The sequence below is a fragment of the Tachyglossus aculeatus genome, chromosome 16, assembly GCF_015852505.1.
Source record: "Tachyglossus aculeatus isolate mTacAcu1 chromosome 16, mTacAcu1.pri, whole genome shotgun sequence".
NCBI classification, from domain to species: Eukaryota; Metazoa; Chordata; class Mammalia; order Monotremata; family Tachyglossidae; genus Tachyglossus; species Tachyglossus aculeatus.
In genome coordinates, this window is record NC_052081.1 from 43947068 (window position 1) to 43968117 (window position 21050).

The 21050-nt window shown below is 51.3% G+C and overlaps 1 protein-coding gene and 1 long non-coding RNA gene across 5 annotated transcripts in view; one reads left to right on the forward strand and one right to left on the reverse strand.

The window, feature by feature from the left end:
- The window catches only part of LOC119938789, an 84747-nt gene that overhangs the window by 53288 nt on the left and 10409 nt on the right, over positions 1-21050 (forward strand). The window contains exons 1-2 of one of the 2 annotated variants that reach the window (XR_005454506.1): positions 5946-6050; positions 7137-7322. This is a non-coding gene — a long non-coding RNA (uncharacterized LOC119938789). Of the gene's footprint in view, positions 1-5945; positions 6051-7136; positions 7323-21050 lie in introns of those variants that run through there. The other variant, XR_005454505.1, reaches the window with a different exon arrangement.
- The window catches only part of SPOCD1 (SPOC domain containing 1), a 34590-nt gene that overhangs the window by 6914 nt on the left and 6626 nt on the right, over positions 1-21050 (reverse strand). The window contains exons 3-12 of one of the 3 annotated variants that reach the window (XM_038758697.1): positions 17881-17934; positions 11019-11141; positions 7081-7137; positions 5879-5987; positions 3712-3844; positions 2797-2956; positions 2309-2425; positions 1294-1419; positions 904-1015; positions 230-407 (exon numbers count right to left, since the gene is read on the reverse strand). In XM_038758697.1, coding sequence (XP_038614625.1) covers positions 230-407; positions 904-1015; positions 1294-1419; positions 2309-2425; positions 2797-2956; positions 3712-3844; positions 5879-5987; positions 7081-7137; positions 11019-11141; positions 17881-17934 — 1169 coding nt within the window. The remainder of the gene's footprint in view (positions 1-229; positions 408-903; positions 1016-1293; positions 1420-2308; positions 2426-2796; positions 2957-3711; positions 3845-5878; positions 5988-7080; positions 7138-11018; positions 11142-17880; positions 17935-21050) is intronic. The other 2 variants (XM_038758698.1, XM_038758699.1) reach the window with 2 other exon arrangements.

Below are 21050 nucleotides of genomic sequence, written 5' to 3' on the forward strand. Positions count from 1 at the left end.
AAGGAAGAGTCAGTACCAGCCGCCCTCTGGTCAGCATCAGAGCTGAGCATGGACCTCATCAATCAGTCCAAACCATTTTCTGTGGGGAAGAGGGCTACTGTGTGCAGAGGACTCTACTAAGGGCATGGGGTCCCCAGCCCTATAGTCGATGACCTCTCAGAGACAATGCTGCCTGAATGTTAATTCCAGTCAAATGAGGCCTAAGTCCCCTCCTGCTCCCTCCTCAGACCTGTCTGGGGGCTCAGTCCGTTGGCCTTGGTTTGTCTTGGTGGGCTCGGCGTCCGGGGGGCCTACTTGGGCCAGCTGGTCGGTAATGGTGCTCTCGGAGGTGTTAACTGTATTCCTCCTGGAGGGTGGGATCATTTGGGGGGTGTTAAAGCCCCTCTTCTCACAAGGGGCTTGCCGTCCTGTAAAGACAGCAGACATACAGCCGGGTCCACTCATGGACAGAGGAATTTTATTTCTTTTCAGGGGCAGGGAGTCCAAACTCAGCCAGAGTCTGGAGGCTAGGACAGTTGTGCGCGTGCTGCCTGAGGAACTGCAGCAGGCTCAGTTCTCTCCTCCTCCTCCTCTTTTTCTTCCTCCTCCTCCTCCTCCTCCTCCTCCAAGCCAGCAGCCCACATCTATCAGGGGTTCTTCAGGACACTAAAAGTGCAAGGAACAGGGCTCTGGGAGGCATTCAGGCTTACTGCAAGGGCAACACCGGGGTCAACTCGCCCAGGCTTAACGACACACTGCTGGGTTTCACATCCTCGCCGCCCACATCCAACAGCAAAGGCAGGACTGGGGCAGCATCTGCAGGGCAGTGGGTGATGGGGACTGGGCCAGGCGAGGGCTGCAATCTAGGATCCAAGGGGCCCTCCCTCCTCCTCTCCAGCGTCCCTCTCCTGGAATCCTACCTACCTCTGCAGACGTTGCAGCTGGGCTCTGGAGAGTGTTTCTCGCACTGTTTAGGTTTGTCTCCTTCAGGGACCAACTGGGGGCGGACCTTGCGATCGACATACACCACGGGTTCCTGCGGGTGGGTGGCAGGGAAGGACAAGGAGGTCAGCTGCCGGCTGTTACGATTGACGGGGCGGGGAGGGTTTCTCCAGCTCATCTACCTGGACCGTAAGCTTGCTGTGGGCAGGGGATGGGTCTACCAGCTCTGTTGTGCTCAGTACAGTGCTTGGCACACAGTAAGCGCTCAGTAAATATCACTGACTGATTCATCCTTCCCTTTGTCCCCGGCTTCCTCTCCTCCCCACACTGGGCCCTAGAGTTGCTGGTCTCAGCACATGTAGCGTCCCTTACCGATAGGTGCTCCAGTGTCAGATTCTGATCATTGTCAGACTGGATCTCTATCTCCCCTTTGTGCGTAATTTTAGTGATTCGTCGAATGGGGGCCTCCCGTTGCTCCTTTTCTATGATTTCCAGGTCCTGAAAGGAAAAGGAAGGGTTGCACCCTGCCGGCCCCCAGGGCCCAGCTGTTGCCCACAGCTCCTCACTGGGAGCACCACCACCGCCAATAATGTTAAAATTACCTTGAATCTGTTCAGCGCTTTTATCGTTCCCAAGCGCTTCGACATCACTTATCCCATTCTGGCCCCCCAACATGACTGGGAGGTTAGGGAGAAGCAGGTATTCTCCCCACTTTCTGGATGAGCAAACCGAGGCCCAGGGAATGCCTTGTCCATGGCCACCCAGCAGGCCAGGGGCAGGGCCGGCAATGGGACGTGGGTCGGTCTACTGATCCACGCTGCCTTGTCCACCCACAGTGCCCCGCCTACCCCTCGGCTGTGGCCCAATCACTCAGCAGGATTTCAAAGCACGCTGCGCACCTCAAACACCTACAGCCGGCCCAGCGGGTTTCGGGATAAATCGGCTGAGAAGACGGTCCCCTCCTAACAGGAGACCTGGGGAATGATGTGTCAGAGGCTACGGGCCATGGAGCGGGAAGACCGACGTGCCCAAGGCAGTTGGCTGCATTTTCTCTTTCATTAAAATCTCTCTTGCCTGCCGCCCGATTTCTTTGAAAGGCACCGTCTTTATTCTTCCTGGGCCTGTGAGACCAGGGTACCATGCAAGGCTGACTGATTAAGCCTACAAAGTCAGGAAAGCAGCCAAGAAAAGACCCAGGACTCCTGACCGCCAGGCCCATTCGCCTTCTTGTGAAAAAGGCCAGAACCCTCTCCTGGGTTTTCTGTTTACCGGCCAATCTCCCTGGAATGTCCCGACCGAGACCCAGGAGAGTCTGGGAGGGACGGACAGACAGGCTCCTTCTCCCTCCCCTTTTTGTCTTGTTCTCGCTCCTCTCTCCGGGACTCACGTGCTTCATTTTCTGGTTCCTCCATTCTGTCAGTTCCTGGGATGCTAACTGGGTAACACTCTTGCGAACCAGGTCCTCTGGGATGATCTCACCCCGAACCACTTGGCGGAACAGGTCCTAAGAGCAATAACAAGGTTAAACAACCCGGGCCCCTGAACCCCTGCAAGCAGCCCATCCCGCAACCAGAGGCCTGGAATGCCTCGCGAGATGGTACTGGTGGCACCTCCGTGAGCTGCGAGGCTCCATGGGGCAGGACCAGAACTCCTGGTTGAGGGGCACCGCACTATTTCTGGGCCAGCCGCAGCAATGGTAGGAGGGCTAGGGGAATGACGCTGCTGCTGTGAGCGGGATACCACTCTGCCCCCTCTGTGGCCGGGATCCCTAGTTCTCATAGAAACTGGGCACCCCACCCCCCTTGCCTCAGCCCTCCTTATCTCCATGGGGACCTGAGGCTTTGGCTCAGCCTCCCGGGGCCCCTGCTACCCTACCTTGTTTTTCTTGTCGTTCAAGTTAAAAAACAGGCTCCGGTACTTGTTCTTGTAGCGGTTGCTTGTGTTGTGCACGAGATTGAACAAGGCCACCTCGATGTTGGTCGCAATTTCGGCCAACGCCTCCTCGCTCATGGTCAGGTCCGGGGCCTCCTCCACCCTGGGACGGAAGATGGGAGTGAAGCTCCCGGGACCAGCTGCATCTCGGTGAGCCAAAAGGCAGGGGGTGGGGAGAGGGCGCAGGCTGGGATCAACAGACTAAGCCCCTGGAGGGCTGCAAATGGTGGTCTGAACCACGCTGCACCTGCTGGGCCCACCCCCACAGGGCCAGCCCAACCCAGGGAAACCCTTTGGACAATTCAATGCAGTTCCTGTTTCAACTCCAGAAGCTTCTGAGGAGCCAATGCATAATAATAATACAAAAACAATAAATGACTGTGGCATTTATTAAGTGCCAGGGGTAGATAATAATAATAACAACAGGTATTTGTTAAGCACTTACTCTGTGCCAGGCAATGTGCTAAACACTGGGGTAGATACAAGCACGTCAGATTAGATATGAGGTTACCGGGAACACATATAGTCCCTGCCCTACACAGGACTCACAGTCTACTTTCTCCCTATTGTGCCTACAAGGAAACTGAGGCCTAGAGAGAGGTGAAGGACTTGGCCAAGCGCATCACACAGCAGGGGAGGCAGAGACAGGCTCTCCCGACTACCAGTTGAGCACGCATCCCACTAGGCTGACTTCCCAGCAGACGGAGCCCTGATCTCCCTGGTTGGGGGAGGCCTCCCATCAGCAGGATTCGGGCAGAAGCAGGGGCTGTAGAGGGTAGATGCTCAGCTCAGAGGGATCAGCAAGGGGAGGCTGAGGCTAGGGAGAGGAAGGGGAAAAGGGGGCCGGGGGCGCTTTACCTCCGCACCAGCACTCTACTCAGCGACTGCTGCACCTTCACGCGCTCTTTCTCTCCCGAGTCGGTCGTAGCGTCGGAATTCTCTTTTTGGGGAGGACTATTCTTTTTCTTCTTTGGTTTTGTGGGGGGCTTGACTGGAAACAAAACCAGAGAGCCCAACGTCTGTGCTTGGACCACCCCATCAGTCTGACGGCGGCAGAGTGCGCTCCAGGCCTTGAAAAGGGGCTGGCTTCCCTCTGGGTCAGGAGCAGAATCTGGGGTCTATTTCAACCGAGGGGTTCCTTTCTCTCTGCCAACTTGGGCCTCTTTCTGGGCAAGCATCTTGGCTGGTGAACAGAGGCAGAAGACTCCATCTCTGCTGCCCAACACCTTGAAGAAAAGGCCCTCTAGACTGTCAGCTCGTTGTGGGCAGGTAACATGTCTACCAACTCTGTTACACTGCACTCTCCCAGGTGCTTAGGACAGTGCTCTGCACACAGTAAGTAGTCAGTCAATACAATCAATTGATTGGAAATATGCTCTCCCAGCTCCCAATCCTCCCTAATCAGCCCAACAGGGCCAAACAGAAAGGTCCCTGGAGGTGAAGGCCTATGACAGCCTCAGCTCTACCCTCTCCTGGTGATAGGCCTCACTAGGGGTTTCCCTAAGGAGACAGTCCTAATCCACCGCCTCAAGACCAGTCGCTTGTTCCTGTAAGGGATGGTTCAGCTGACAACAAATGCACAGACAAGGGAGAACCCCAGGGCCAACCTCCCACCCTGGGCGCCTGCCTCTACCCAGCGCCACGAAATGGGGGACGCTTCTGGGTGGTCACAGGCTGGGGAGCCTTGCTCAGGGCAAGGGTCTGGAAGCCAAATCAGACATAGGAGGGGACAGTTCACTTCTTACCCACCCCTTCTTTCCTGCCATACTGGGGTTGCTGGAATTTGTGGGAATACTGGCTCGTTCTTCCCCAGGTGCCAGCTAAAAGGCTTCTCTTGACCCGGGTTAAGCCTGTCGGCAGGGCTGAGTGATGGCATGCTTGGATTAGGCACTCACTCTCCGGATAGCCCCAGCGGGATGCGAGAACATAGGGCTCGCTGCTGCCAGACAATGGCCACCTAGGGAGATATGAAGCCAAAGCCACAAACTCTTCCAGGGAGGCCAGATCTCCTCAGAGCTCCTCCCCCAGAAAACCTAGGCCACCAAGGGAAAAGCCAATGGTAGAAATACAGTCCTGGCAATCTGCTTTCCCTGTACCTCCTGGCTAAGAATTGAGATCCCCTCCCAAATTACGGCCTTAGCTCCAGGTTCCCCCTTGGCCAGCCTGACTCATTGGCTGAACTCCAGGGGTACTGAGAATTTCAGGGTTTACAGAGGGCACAGGGGAACAGGGAGCCACACTTCTGGAACCGAACAGGAGGAGACAGGAGAGGCCTCAACAGTGAGAGCAACCTGGCCGGTAGCAAAATGGAGTAGGAGAGCGGTTCGCTCCCAGAAACAGCTCTGGGAAATGCCGGTGGCTGGCTTTTTCTGTGAGCTTTGAGGATGGTTTTATTTTTCAAGGCAGATAATCTAGAGAGGCACTTTGGCTCTTGGAGGCAGGATGGCTGCCAGGAGCAGCCGAGGTCTCCATTCGGAAAGGAGAGAACCCAGGGAGACTGGGACGACATTCTGGAGAGCTAGTAGTTCTCACACAGTTGGGGTGGGAATTGGGGGGGAGGGGCGGGGCCTTTGAAATGGAGTAAAATTCCCTGCTAATTGGGGCATGGGGACAATGGGAGGAGGAGGAGCGTCCAAAAGCTGATGTGCAAGGGGACAATGATCAGGTTGGTAACTGCGTAAAATGGCCTAAATGGCTGCCTGTCCTTCCCTGTATCTGTGCCCTCCACCTTTATGTTGTCCCTGCTGGCTCCTCCAAACCCAAACAAAAGATTTGCTCCCCTCCCTCCCTGCAGCCCAGCCAACAGACAGCTCCCCCTTGGAGATCCTGTTCCGGGAGGGCAGAACTGCCAGCCACTCTGGCTCTTCCAGAGCGGTGACTGAAGAGCAGCAGAGGGACAGAGAAGCCCCTCTTGTGGTAGGCGTGCCAGGCCCAGGGTAGAGGCCTGGACCACTGAGGTATCTGGGGGAGTGGGGGAAGGATAGCGCCCGGGTAGGGTGCAGGTGGGAGCCAGCTGATGGCTTACCTGAGCTCTTGGGCTTCTTGGCCGGGACAGGAGCTTTCAGTGGTTTTGAGGGCTTTCTCTTCTCATGCAGGTGGAGGGATGGGCCACTGGAGGTGACTTTGGATTCCTTCTGGAATGACAAGAGGAACCGGAGTTCAGGGATGAGGGAGGAATCAAAGAACGGAGTGAAGAGGTGAAGAGGTGGTGGTGAAAGGAGCCTTGGAGTTCAATGAGGAGCCAAAACTAGTCTCTGTTGAACCAGCGATACTCTTGTCTCCCTTCCATAGACTAGAAAGCTCCCTGTGGGTAGGGATCGTGGTTACCAACTCCATTGTATCGTACCCTGCTGAACGCTTAGGACAGTGCTCTGCACCCAGTAAGCACTCTAAATACACCACTGACTGACTGATTCTGGACTCTGTCCTAAGGCCTAACAGGCAATTGTTGAAAAATTCTCCTGGGGAGGTGGCTTCTATGGTATTTGTTAAGGGCTTACTCTGTACCAAGCACTATACTGAACGCTGAGGTAATTACATGATAATCAAGTTGGTTACAGTTCATGTCCCATGTGAGGCTCACAGTCTCAATCCCCATTTCACTGATGAGGTAACTGGGACACAGAAAAGTTGAGTGACTTGCCAAAGTTCACGCAGCCGATAAGTGGCGGAACTGGGACTGGAACCCAGGTCCTTCTGACTCCCAAGCCTGTGGTCTTTCCACTAGGTCATGCTGCTGCTCAAGTTTCATCTGCCTCGACCTCCCTGTCCATCCTGACTCAATCTCCCCTCCCCTCAAAAACTTTGTTCCAGGCCAAGTCAATCTGCACTCAGTCACATTGAGACTGTTCCCAAATTATCCACCAGGCCCAGACCAACTCATCCTGCTGCTTCACTTTCTCCCCAAGCCCCTCTCCTCCAGCAAGCCTTCCAGGGCTGAACGCAAATTTTTTTTTTACTCGTATTTGTTAAGCACTTAAGTGTCAAGCACTGTTCTAAATAAATATTTATTTATATTAATGTCTGTCTCCCCCTCTACACTGTAAGCTCGTTGTGTGTCGGGAGCAAGTCTACCAACTCTGTTGTACTGTACTCTCACAAGTGCTTGGTACAGTGCTCTGCACACAATTAGTGCTCAATAAATACCTTTGATTGATACAAGGTGATCGGGTTGGATATAGTCCCTGTCCCACACGGGGTTCACAGTCTAAATTTTTCCCCACTTACCTTATCTTCAGCCAAGTCTTTTCTACCTCCTGACTTCTTTCTCCTTTCTTCCGCAGCCTGGGAAAAGAACCCACAGAAAAATGAAAACAGAGCCATCTCAGGCCAGTCGAGACCCTACTGGGTCTGCAACCAGAGGGGAGGGACTTCCTGGAGTCAAGTCCATTTTGGGCACTCAACAAAACCCCATTTAAGGCCACCGTCACAACATCTCCCAGAAGAGGGATCTCACAGCCTCGACTCTGGTAAGGATTTCTCTCCCTATTACTCCTACCTCAACCTATCCTATTGTTTATTAAACCGAAGCCAACCCAGCTCTCCCTAACCTTGTTCCTACTGCTTGAATATCCCACCAAAGCTACCTCTCAACCCGCTTTCCAAGTTCAGGCAATTCCATCACCTCCCTGCTTCACTCTGATCCGGGATCGTCAGAATTCGTTTCCAGCAGAGCCTACCCCGGGGTTTGACACCATTGTTGGGGCAAGCAGGGGTGGGGGATAATGTAGATGAGTTTCCACTCGGCCTCCTGAATGGGGGAGGTTGAGGGCAGCGCTTCATGGAATGCCCTGGCTCCCCTCTTTGTCAGGCAAGAGAATCCCCACTCGAACGAGGCTAATAAAACAGCATCACACCAAGCGAGCCTGCTTCCACCCAAGGGACCCCAGGGGGTGGCAGGCAGGCTCTCAGCTGGCAGGGCAATGGGTCATTTGCTTCCACACTCTAGCGGATTATTTCCCCTTCTTGCCCTCAAACCGCCCATCGCACGCTGAGGTGGGTCATCCGGAGCGGCGGGGCTCGCACTTAGCAGGCTGTTATTGAGATGATCGGATGCTGAAGTGAGACAATCTCGTCTCTCTCAAAACTGAAGTGATGAAGGGACAAGAGGGAGAGGAGAAGGGCCCGGAGAAGACAGGGAAAGAAGACATCTTTAAATCTGAGAAGTGGAGGTGACATTCCGGAAGGAAATTTCCGGTTTGCCCAGAGGATGGTGCCGTGTGGTAGAACAGAAAAGCCAACCTACTCACTGTGCCTCATTCTCCTGTCTCTCCCCTGGTGATACTGACACCTTGCTCACATTACCTAGTCTGAAACGCCCTCTCCCTTTGCATCTGGCAAGTCACTGCTCTTTCCCATCTGAAGCCCTTCTGAAATCACATCTCCTCCGAGAAGTCTTCCCTGATTTCAACTCTAGGCTCCCCATTCTGCCACTTCAGAATCACCTAACCACTTGGGTATTCAGTCTGACTTGCACTAGAAACAGTGTGGTCTAGTGGAAAGAGCCTGGGCCAGGGCATCGCATCACAGGATCTGGGTTCTAATCTTAGTTCTGCCACGTGTCTGCTATGTGACATTGGGCAAGTCACTTAACTTCTCTGGGCCTGTTACCTCACCTGTTAAATGGGGATAAAACCTTACTCCCTCCTACTCAGACTGTGGGCCCCATGTGGGTCAGGGACTGTGTCCCACCTGCTTAACTTGTAGCTATACCAGTGCTCAGAACAGTGCTTGCAACATAGTACGTGCTTAACAAGTACCATAAATATAATTACTATGATTATTATTACATTATTTACGCCCCCTATCTCCCCCGCAAGAATGTAAACTCCTTGAGGGCAGGGATTATGTCTACTGCCTCAACTGTGCTGTGCACACAGTAAGCACTCCATACACACCCTTGGTTGATTGAGGCAAGAGAATTACAACTAAAACTGACTCCATTTCCAGTCCGACACCTGGATCTCTTTCCATCATGTGGCTACTTCAGTGTGTGACCTTTGATAACTCCTGTTCTCCTCTAGACTGCAATCTTCTCCTCCAGACTTTAACCTCCTTGTGGGCAGGTAACGGGTCTACCACTTCTGTTATATTATGCTCTCCCAAATGTTCAATACAGTGCATTGCCCACAGTAAATGCTCAATAAATGCCACTGATCGATTGATTATAAGGTGGAACCATTAAGGCAGCTGCCCCTACACACTTCCCATAAATGTGGGGAAAATGAATCAGATTATGTGTCAAGTGCTCTCATTTCCCTGCAGAGAGGTGGTGTTTATATGAAAGGTAATCCCTAACCCTTTGCAGCTGTAATCATCTCCTTTGAAAACTGGAGGGCCTAACCAAACTACAAAAGGGATGGGCACAGGAAATCATTCCTCTGTGCCATGGAGATAGACTAATTAACAATTGGTAATTTGAATGTATAAGTGCTAATTATTATCCCTAAGAGAGCAGCAAGGCTAAACAGAATCATTTCGCCTAGAGGAGGAAACACACAGGTGTTGCATGTGCATACATACAACACATTAGGGGGCAGAAACACACAGGTGCTTGCATGCATACACGTAGGTACACACCCACACACTCACATACACAGCACCCCTCTTTCTTGAAACTTAAGTTGTCTTTCAGTGCTTCTACACCAATCCCACAACATGGGAAGAGAGTACTCAGACCTGGGGGAGCCCCGACGCTGAATGTGAACACTCTGTCCTCTAGCCAGCTCCTCGAGGGGGACAACATCAAATACCACCTTCTCTCCATCAGAGGAGCAGGAGACAACAGACCCAGAAAAATAACGGCCACCAAAAGAAATGTCTGCAAGTGTGGAAAAAGACGAGAAACTCTGGGCAAGCCATGGGCTTCTATGTAGGAAACGGCAAGCAGATTCAGATGAGTCAAAATAACAGACAGTTACTACAAATCAAGTACCATGGGGGCTTGACTCCAGGTATAGTTTAAAAAAAAAAAGAAAGAAAGAAAGAAAAAAACTCCAGCTAAGGCTGGTGAAAGGGAGAAAGAGAAGGAGGCGGGCGATGGGGTGCTGAATACAGCTGGAAGGGTCAGATGAGAAAGAATGGAAATCAAAACTGTTCATTCCCCAGGGATCCTGGGGGAATTCTCTCAGACTCTCTGGCCAAGAAAGAGAAAGAGAGAGATGGAGGGAAGGAGGGAAGGCGGTGCAGGGGGAGGGGCTGAGGTCTGAGGGAGAGAGGCTGGGCAGAGGAGTAGTTCTGAGTATCCCACTTGAGCCTGAAAAAGGCAGGATGACCCTGGCCGTGAGGAAACTCAACTTGGAGGAGAATGAAGAAGAAGAAGAGTTCGAGACGATTTCAAAACCCACTGCTCTTTATCAATTTCAGTCCCCATTTTCATCAGCGAAGAAAGCAATTAACTTGGCAAATGTCTTCAGTAACAGATTCCAAAAAAAAGGGAAGCGGGAAGGGAAGGAACCTTTTTGTGGGGGGGGGGAAAGGGGATAGATGGAAGTAAGCACCAGATTCCCAGGTTCTCCAGGGACCCCGGCAGGCCCGCCCGGTGGACTGAAGCCATGCTCACTGACGGCTCTTCTTTGAAGCGAGTCAAACTGACCGCATGCTGTTAAGGAAGTGCCTGGCCTCTCTGCTCCCTATGGGCCCTTGGTTGTTCACATCACAACAGGAAGCCTCAGCCCCCGTGAGGGATCCATAGAAAGCAAGTCGCTTTCCCCTAGTGCAATTAAGTTTGGACTGCTAGTGGCCAGGGCTGGCTGAGAACCAGTGGAGCTAGCTACCGGTGGAGTCTCCCTGCAGCAATACTCCTGGGCCTGGTGGATCTCACCGCTTCCATCCTCCTCCTGGCCTGCCGGGTGGCCTGACCGATCGCCAGGAAGGAGACAAATGGTGGTTGCGCGTCCACCGGTACGTTTCACCAACAGGGTCAGAAACGGGTTTTAGTCATTAGCAATGTCGATTACCTCAAACCTTCAGGGGCACTAGGGTTAGGTTGGGATTAGGATCACAGAAGAGGTTAGAATCTGGGGTTCTGTGACGGGGTCCGGCTAACACCGGGTGACGGCTGAACTATGATGATAACAGGTTGGGGGGGCAAACAGTCACATGTTGGCTATTTGACTGGCCCGGCCCTGCAATACCCTGGGAGGTCAAACTGGACGGTGAAATACCTGGGAAGGATGAGACAAACCAGGATCTGACTGCTCCTTCAGCTCCTCCAGGCTGTGCCGCTCACGCAGCTCCCACCCCCGGTCTGCAGCTCTCAGGAGCCTGACCACAGATCCAGACACTAACTGAAGGAGGGAGAAAGACATCGGCTTTTAAGAAAGGCAAAAAAACAGTTCAGGGAACCCTTCCAAAAAAAACCAAAAACCAACCCTTTCCCCCGGCAGAAGAGGTGGGAAGAAGGCAGGTCTTTCTCTAGTCCGGTGAAAAGGCATCATCTTTGGGCTCCATCGACAACCTACTTCTTCAGTGGTGATAGTCTACAACTCCAAGAGGCCTTCCTAGACTAGACCTTTACTTCCCCTTCCACCCTCCCCTCTGTGTCAACTAGGCAATGGCTGTGTATGCCCTTAAGCACTTTGATACTCACCCCAGTCCTGGAGCACTTAAATAATCTTAAACTCTATTGCCCCTATGGCTAATCTATTTTAATATCTGCCTCCCTCTCTAGACTGTAAGCCTCTCATGGACAGGGATCCTGTCTACCAACTCTGTTGCATTATACTTGCCCAAGCTCTTAACACAGTGCTCGGTAAGCACTCAAAACCATTGATTGATTGACTGACTGAATTCTAAATGAGTCTGAATCATCATCTTACTTGGCAAGCCTCTTCTGCCACTACACCTCAGCTCCTGCTCTCCACTCTGCCCGTTCCTGAACTTCTCCCTAGCCACCCCTGCCCAGAAGGCCTTCCATAGTCCAATCGCCAAACCTTCAAGAGGCTTCTAAAAACCTGCTCTGCACCCCCTGCATCCCTGGTCATGCCATCCCCTAAAGCTTCCCAGCATTTCTCTTTCAATTTGCTAGTTTCTGACGCGCCTCAGTGTAGCCTAGAGGATAGAGCGCAGGCCCGGGTGTCAGAGGACTTGGGTTCTAATCCTGTCTCTGCCGCTTGTCTGCTGTGTGACCTCGAGCAAGTTGCTTAACTTCTCTGTGCCTCACTTCCCTCAACTGTAAAATGGGGCTTAAGACTGTGAGCCCCATGTGGGACAGGGACTGTGTCCAACTTGATTACCTTGGAACTACCCCAGCGCTTAGAACAGCGCTTGACACATAGTAAGCACTTAACATATACCATGATGATGATGATGATGATGGTGGTGGTGGCATTTATTAAGCGCTTACTATGTGCAAAGCACTGTTCTAAGCGCTGGGGAGGTTACAGGGTGATCAGGTTGTTCCACGGGGGGCTCACAGTCTTCATTCCCACTTTACAGATGAGGGAACTGAGGCACAGAGAAGTTAAGTGACTTGCCCAAAGTCACACAGCTGACAATTGGCAGAGCCGGAATTTGAACTCATGACCTCTGACTCCAAAGCCCGGGCTCTTTCCACTGAGCCACGCTGCTTCATCATCCCGCTACTCACCAGACCTTGCTCTCATCACTCTCACCATCAATCCCTTGCTCGTCCACTCTCCCCTGCCTGGAACTCACTCACATTCAAAAGACCACCACTCTCCCCATGTTCGAAGTCTTTCTAAAATCACATCTCCTCTAATCAATCAATCAACGGTTCTTTTGAGCACTTGCTGGACTAAACCCTTGGGAGAGTACAATACAATGGAGTTAGTAAACAGTTAGTAAAACAGCTTTTAGACTGTGAGCCCACTGTTGGGTAGGGACTGTCTCTATGTGATGCCAATTTGTACTTCCCAAGCGCTTAGTACAGTGCTCTGCACATAGTAAGCGCTCAATAAATACGATTGATTGATTGATTGATTGATTAGTAGATACAATCCCAGCCCACAAGGAGCTTACACTCTAGAGGGGGAGACAGACATTAAAATAGATTATAGAAATGTACATAAATGCTCTGTGGCTGAGGGGTGAGTTGAATACGAAGTGCTTAAACGGTACAAAGCCAAGTACAGAGGTGGCGCAGAAGGGAGACAGAGTAGGAGAAATGAGGGGTTAGTTGGGAATGGTATCTTGGAGGAGATGTGATTTTAATAGAGCACTGAAGGTGGGGAGAGAGACTGTCTGTTGGATATGAAGGGGGTTGGGAGTTCCAGGCCAGAGGGAGGACATGGTCGACAGCGAGATAGCAAGATTACAGAATAGTCAGTAGACTAGTAGGAGGGAAGTGTGGAATCTGGGAGAAAGTAGGGAATTAGTGAGGTATGGTTAGAAGGGGAGAGCTGATTGACTTCTTTAAAATCAATGGTAAGAAGTCTCTGGTTGATCCTGAGGTGGATGGGCAACCACTGGAGGTTCTTGAGGAGTGTAGAGCTTGGACTGAACAGTTTTTTGGTTTTTGTTTTCTTTTACAAAAATGATCCAGACAGCAGAGGTCCATAATGAAGTGAGGTACGACGAAAGGTAGGCAGGTCAGCAAGAAGGCTAACTCGGTAATCAAGGCAGGATACGCTATGTGTTTGAATCCACGTTAGCAATTTGGATGGAGAGGCAAGGGCAGATTTTAAAGATGATGTGACGGTAGAACCATCAAGATTTGGTGAAAGGGTGAATGAGAGAGATGAGTCAAGGGTGATGCCAAGGTTATGGGCTTGTGAGACACGGAAGAGGGTGGTGTTGTCTACACTGGTGGGAAAGACAAGGAGAACAAGGTTTGGGTGGGAAGGTGAGTTGTTTTGGACATGTTAAATTTGAGGTGTCGACAGAACATCCAAGTAGAGATGTTCTGAGGGAAAGACGGCTGACTATTCTCTCATCATCATCATCATCAACAGCAGCATTTGCTGAGCATTTACTGAGCGCAGACTGCTGTTCCAAGCATATGGGAGAGTATAATACAACAAAGTTGGCAAACACGTTCACTACTCACAACAAGCTTACAGCCTAGAGAGGGAGAAGGACATTAATACAAACAGATTCATTCATTCATTCATTCAATCGTATTCATTGAGCGCTTACTGTGTGCAGAGCACTGGACTAAGCGCTTGGGAAGTACAAGTACAAGATCAATACAAATAATCTATAGGTATGTATATAAGTGCTGTGGGGTGGAGAGTAGGGTGAATATCAAATGTCCAAAGGTCACAGATCCAAGAGGAACACAGGTAGGAGAGGGAGCTGGGGAAAGGAGAGCTTAATCAGGGCAGGCCTCCTGGAGGAGATGTGACATTAATGAGGCTTTGAAGGTGGGGACAGCATATATGGAAGGGAAGGGTGTGTCAGAAGGAGGACATCGGAAGGTGTTCAGTGGTAAAATAGATGAAATCACAGCACAGTGAGTAGATTCGCATTTGGGGAGGGAAGTGTGCGGGTTGGGTGGAAGTTCAAAATCAAAAGGCAATGTTGCAAGTCACTTCACTTCTCTGTGTCTCAGTTAGCTCATCTGTAAAATGGGGATTATCACTGTGAGCCCCATATGGGATAGGTACTGTGTCCAACCTGATTTGCTGGTCCAAATGAATGAATGAGTATTCACCCCAGCGCTTAGTATAATGCCTTGCACACAGTAATGCTTAAGAAATAATATTATTATTAGGAGGAGAAGAACTGATTGAGTGCTTTAAAGTCAGGGTGTAAAGAGTTTCTGTTGGATGTGCAACCACTCGAGGTTCTTGAGGAGTAAGGGGACCTGGACTGAATGGTTTAGAAAAATGACCCAGCAGTAGAGTGACGTTTGAACGGGAGTGGGAAAAAGACAGGAGGCAAGAAGGTCAGCAAGGAGGCAAACGCAGCAGTCAAGGCAGGATAGCCTAAGTACTTGGATCAATCTTTTCCTTCCCTCCTATGGTTCTATACCCCGCCATCCACTTTGGTATCCACAGTACTCACACATATCTTGACACTCCATTGCTTCCTTACCTATAATTTATTTTAATGCCAGTCTCGCTGCCTAGATTGTATGCTTGAAGGCCGCGATTGTTGCCTACTTACTCTACCAAACTGTCCCACATACTTAGTACAGTGTTCTGCACAAGGTAATGCTCAATAAATCAATAACTGCCACTGATTGACTAAATGACATTTACTTGTCATTTCACCTTGGAATTTAAGCTCCCAGGCATACACCTGGTTTCTCTCCAGTAATTCCCCTCAAAGATGAGCTTAGAACTTAGTGGCTTAGAGCAGCCACTCCATCCCTACTGCTACAAGTTTAAAAGGGACTCTGAATCTTTCCCTGGCTCTGGTGTACCAGAGGGGTGTTTCCCAGCCCAGGCTCCAAAACCCTTGAGGGTATTCATGCTGGCCTCTGGCGCAGGGAGTTACCCAAGGCCTCACTGCTCTGGGGCTCCTGCCCCATTTATCCCATACCTGCCACTGCCGCTTCTGGGTTGTCATCATCATTGTTGTCCCTCTCCCCTGCCCAGGCCTGCCTCTGCTAGGGCAGTAGGGGCCCGGGATGCCTGAGCAGTGGCATCTGGCAGAAGGGGAATCCATCAGTGGCATTTATTGCACACTTACTGTGTGCAAAGTACTGGGCTGAGAAATTGGGAAGAGCCAATACAAAAGAGGTGGGAGATGCAATTCTTGCCCAGACGGAGTTTATCGTCTAGAAGGGGAGCCAGACACTAAAACAGATTCGGGGTAGGGGAACAGTAGAGTACAGGTGGCAGAAATGCCCCTGGAAGCCAGAGTTGGAGGGCAAATGGCCACTTCCATACTCAGCCCAAAGGGTGCCCTCTTACAGGATCTCCCCAACTTAGAATGACGGGGCAGGGGTCTGAGGATACCAATACCTGAGCCAGTGCCTTCCCCTCTCTCACTTCAGAGCAATACTCGGCCAGGGCTAAGAAACAGTGCCGAATCTGAGCCCAGACAATGTTGGCACTCTTTCCTGACCCAATGAGCAGCATCCCTTTAGAAAGAGGCAAGGGCCCATGAGACCCCAGAACTACCAAGCTCTGTCCACCCAACCTCAAAGGCCAGCGGCCAGCTTCTAAGACACCACGGTGGCATAGTGAAATGGGTGGGGATGAGCAAAGTGTCTGAATCCTCTGCTCCTGATACTTTCTGCTTTACCTCTAAGTCTACTGCCCTGGCCTGGCCTATTCTGGGACCTGGGTGTGCTGTGTGCTCCACAAATATCAAAGATGATGATAGTGGTGGCGGTGGCGATCTTGAACAAAAGAGTTTTCCGTCCCCCCGCAAGCCTGCCAGATAAACGACTTCTCCAAACCTAGACCTTCCCTCTGCTTTCCCCCAGCGGGGAGGAGGAGGAAATCGATCATCTTGAGAAACTAATTTCCAGGAGTTTGGGAAGAGGCCAAAAAGGTCATTCTTCTCCTGCAAATATAAGCCAAGTGAGCTTCACCCTTCCTCAGGAGGTTTAGCCATATCACAGAGGTCGGGTGGAAGTGAGTTGAGAACATTAAGGCAATTTGGCCAAGTATTCAGGTGGCGGAGAGAAGCGGCACGAGGACTTTCTATTTTGCCTTTCCTCTTCCACCTTTCCTCCTCAGATCCAACTGGGCCATTCTGCTTGCCAAGAGCTAGACCACGTCTTTGCCTGGCTCCAAGGCAGCAAGCCCCAGGAGGAGAGCAACGGTCCCAAGAAGCGCAGAAGCATTTCCTGCTGCCACTCGGCTGGGAGGTCACGGGATCGTGGCTGGGACTTGAGGGGCCGGGAGGCCGGCACCCAGGCCTAGAGTGGTTCCTTCTCTCTTCTCCTCTCACCCCATGCCGCGCCGGAGGTCAGGCACCAGTCCGTCTCCCCACTGGTAGGAGACTGGGCAGATTGGGACTGTTAAGAGTGAAGGAAATCCCGGCCCGTTCCCTCTAGGCAGTGAGGTGCTGCTACTGTTGCCACTTAACAACTTCTTCCTGTGTAACTGATTTTGCCCAGTTGCTTCTGTCCCAGTGAGGGTGCCCTATCCTCAACCTTTCAGCTTGTCACCCTGGGATCAAATCTGAGTCAATATCCTTGAACGATTCCCCGGTGCTCACTCCCTGCATACAGGGAGTGCTACCACAAATGTCTTGACTAAGTTCGTTGTGGGCAAGGAATGTGTCTGTTTACTGCTATACTGTACTCTCCCAAGCACTTAGTACAGTGCTCTGCACACAGTAAGCGCTCAATAAATACGATTAAATGAATGAAATGTTGGTGATCACGATTATCGTAACACCACAAGAGCGGCACTCGGACAGAGAACCGCCACGCCCCTTTGGACCGGTTGCTGCTTAAAGACTTTGCTCCACTCCCCCGTCTCCTAACCGAGGGCCCCACAGCAGGGCAATGAGTCAACCATCACTGCCTCCGCTGCTCTGCCAACTGGCACTTTAGTTCCCTCACTACACCCATACCCAGAGAGAACTAAGACCCAGGAGTTCAGGGTGGTATGGCTTCCCCACCCCCCAAATTGAGTGCTTTCCAAAGTTGGATCTGGCAACCCATAGGTGAGTTCCTCTCAAAAAACAGAAGAGAGTGTGACACAAGGGAGGAGGCAGCAGGATCTGCAAGGGAGAAGGGAAGTATTAGGACAGGGACTGAGCAAGACCCTGGGTGAGGGCCGTGGGAGTTGGAAGGAAAAGCAGAAAACCTGAAGAAACTGACAGATGACAAGAGGTGGGAAGTGAGGAGACCAAGGGGTGTGCACTGCCTGAGAATTTCAAACATGTACTCGGATGGCGAAAGGGACTCCTGAAATGCCGATGCCCAAAAGGGTAGAAAAAGTCTGAAAATCACTAGACTCACATTACTCTAATGGGACTTCTACCAATGTTCCCAATTAATTGAGGAATCAAACAAAGGAAGCCAGTGGGAGGGGCTGAGCTTCCCTTTGATTGGCAGGTAATGAATTCCTTCTTTTCCCACCTCGACTGCCCTCAAAAAAGGAAACCCAGGAGAATAAAACAGTGGGGGGGAAAAAATGATGAAAACGGGAAACATACGTAACACATCATTTTCACACCATTTTCTTGGTGAACCAATGTCCTCTCTTCCTCCTTGGAGAAAAAGAGAACACGTGCATTATAATCAGATCTCTTTTAAGAGGAAAGCAGCAGTAATGGTGGCAACAGGACCATAAAGATGCCCCAAGAGGTTTTCCACCCAAGGGTGAATCCCTCCTAAATGCTGGCACCTGGATCACCTTCAAAACCCTCTGAAAAAGCCCATTTTCTCTCCAAGATGCCTACCCTGCCTGAGCCCCCTCACCTTCCTAATCACACCACTCTATCAGTCACCTCAGCCCTCATGGGCTTATCTTTCTAACTCCTGAATTTTTTAACATTTCTATCCCTCCTCTTGTACATTTACCTAGCATATGCTTGGCAACTTCTACCTACCAGCCTCCCCATTTACCTTCCATCTTGCTGATATCGACCCCCAGGTTCGCAAAGATGGAATGGGGCTGAGAGAGGAGATCCACCCTTGAGCAAATGAAATGCTGAGAGGCTCAGCTTGCCAAGGCCTAGGGTTTCTGGCTCGCTCCACCTTCAGAGAAGTGAACCGTGGGGCACGGTCTGCAAAAATGATGCATATTTCAAAGTCACGATGAGGGTGCTTTCAGGCGTTTGGAGGACAGGGAGCTTCCACTGGGTCTAACTTGCCTCTTGGGGGCCTGGGAGACCAGCAGCAGCAGAGGACGCAGGAGGGGCACCCCAACATGGGTTTGAAAAAGGCAAGTCAGATGTGGTCTCACTACTGGTTCCCTTCCACAGGCTGGTTCAAATTCCTCAGCTCGGAGTACTACCTGCCAGGCCTGGGCTTCCCTGAGAGGCCTTTGTTTATAAGCAGTGGCTCTGGCCTGAGGCTCTGTCAGGTGCGGATCTAGATATTTATGTGACCCTGGGCTAGGCTCTGTAGACCACCAAATCAGGCAGTGAAGGGCCACTTCCATCATCATCAATCGTATTTATTGAGCGCTTACTGTGTGCAGAGCACTGTAGTGCAGCTGGAGGCCCAGGGAGGGACTGGGTCCCTTAAAACTGCAGGGCCCAAGCAACCATTTAGTTCCCCTAACCCTCGGACCAACGCTCTATGTCCTCATCCCTGACCAGGAAGCCCATGCCACGAGAGGGATCTGGACAAAAACTGGGGGTCGAGGGATACTTGGACAGGCATCAAGCCAGTCTCCCGGGCCAGCCACCCAAACTCTGAGTCGGAGGAAGTGGCAAGGGAGCGAATGGGATTTGAATCCCTGGGTTGCCCGATACCGGAGTCTGTCAGGGCTAGTCCAGATTCCTACTGACCACTGTCAACAATGTGGTCTCTTCAAGGAAGCCCCTAGCCACCCTGAATTCAGCCCAAGCCCGACCGTCAGGCAGAAATAGACCAAACTTCGAAGTGCGGGGGAGAAAGCAGCGAGCTGAGGGCTGCTTGATTCTCCCCTTCAGATTTCCAAGCCAACAGGCTGGAAAGACATCAGTTTGGGTCTTTGTAGCCCTGAGGGGAGACTCTCAGGTGTTATCAGAACCCTGGGAGGGGCTAGTCTGGGTGGGGGTCCAACTCTCACAGCTGTGCCAGTACCCCCAAAGAATGGGCTCCTATGGGGAGCAGTAACCCTTAGGCTTGTTGGCACCTTGGGCTTTCCAAGTCTTAATGATATTTGAGCCTTTGGTCCCACTGACTTTTTTTTACCCTCATCCAACTGAACAGCTGGATGAGGCTTTGAGGAGACACCCATGTCTATTCCCCTGCCTCTGGGCACTGGAACCACCCCATCCCTGTCCCATTTTCAGGAAAAACGCAGCCTCTCTTGGTGGATGCTCAATTCCCTTTTATCCTCCAACCTCCCTGAATTTCCTGTGCCTTCACACAAGCATTTGACTGCCAAGACCCTGTCACTCTATTTTTGACTGTTGTTCTTTTCCTTGGGTGGCTCAAACTTGTTTGAAACTTGCTTAGGCATTTGAAAAGATGATTTCCTTCCCTCTGGAGCGAGCATCCTCCCCCCCATCTGGCTCTCTGATGGAGTCTTACTGAGTTATGTGGGACGAGAAAATGGCTCTTTGCAGTGAGATTTACCGAACAAAACCCCTCACCTCACTCTGCAGTTTTCCTTTAAGGTGTTCTGTGAAAATGTGGTCACGCTTCTTGTTAAGGCCAAATAAGAGCGTGGCAAACTAACTGCCTCCTGAATCTTTAATCTCCGACAGGCTACTCCCACAACACGAGATCAGTGCTATCTGAGCACTAATATTTCACCTGCACAACAAAGACACAAAATCATAGTGCTCTCATCCCCTGGGTTTAAGATGAAGAGGTCACTGGAGGGCCAGAGGATATTTTGAACTGTTCCAGGAATTGCTGTAACCAGAAATCTAGATTTATCTTTCAGGTGCCACAGCTTGCTTTCCCCCGCACTGTCTAAATGAACCACTCAACTTTCCATCATTCCTCTGTGACAATAAACAGCTCCCCGCCTCAGCCGACTACAGGGACCTATTCAGTTGCTAGGAGGACCTCTCGCAGATAGGTCCGTTCTGAAGGCATATCTGAACCCTGTTCATTCCCCACTGAAAAACACATCAGCCCCGAACGAGGAACAGAACTACTAAAAACCAACAGTCGGGTTCCTCTTTTCCCCCTTCTTGTACTGCTGGGGGAAGGTCTTCAGATGGGAGGCCTCAAAGCAAGAGTTTCTGAAAAACTCCCCTCCTCGGGGTTCTCGCTGTTAGGGGACAACCCATTAGGAGCTAACAACCAACCTCCCTGAAGACAGTTTTCATTCCTGGCCACAACCTCAAAACGGTTGTGAGGGCTCAAACCTCCAATCCCCCACAAATGCAGGTGGTGCTCAGCAGCTGAGCAGGCAGGCAGACTAGCCCGACCTGAAGCCCCCTTCTCTTTTAACTGACTAGGGAAACTTCTCATGGAGAAGAAGAGGGATGGGATTTTTCTCAAGACTAGGATTTGGGGAGGCGAGGAGGGCATCTTTCACTATTCACATGGGGAGATGACAAGAGGGTGGTAGGGAGACTCGAGAAAGAACAACCCAGGGATTATTTGGAGGAGAGCAGGAGAGGACTATGGTGCACGAATGCTAGGCCATTTAGGGATGAATGTTGAAGAGGGAGCTTGGGACACAGGGTCAGAGCTACAAAGGAGAGCCCAAAAT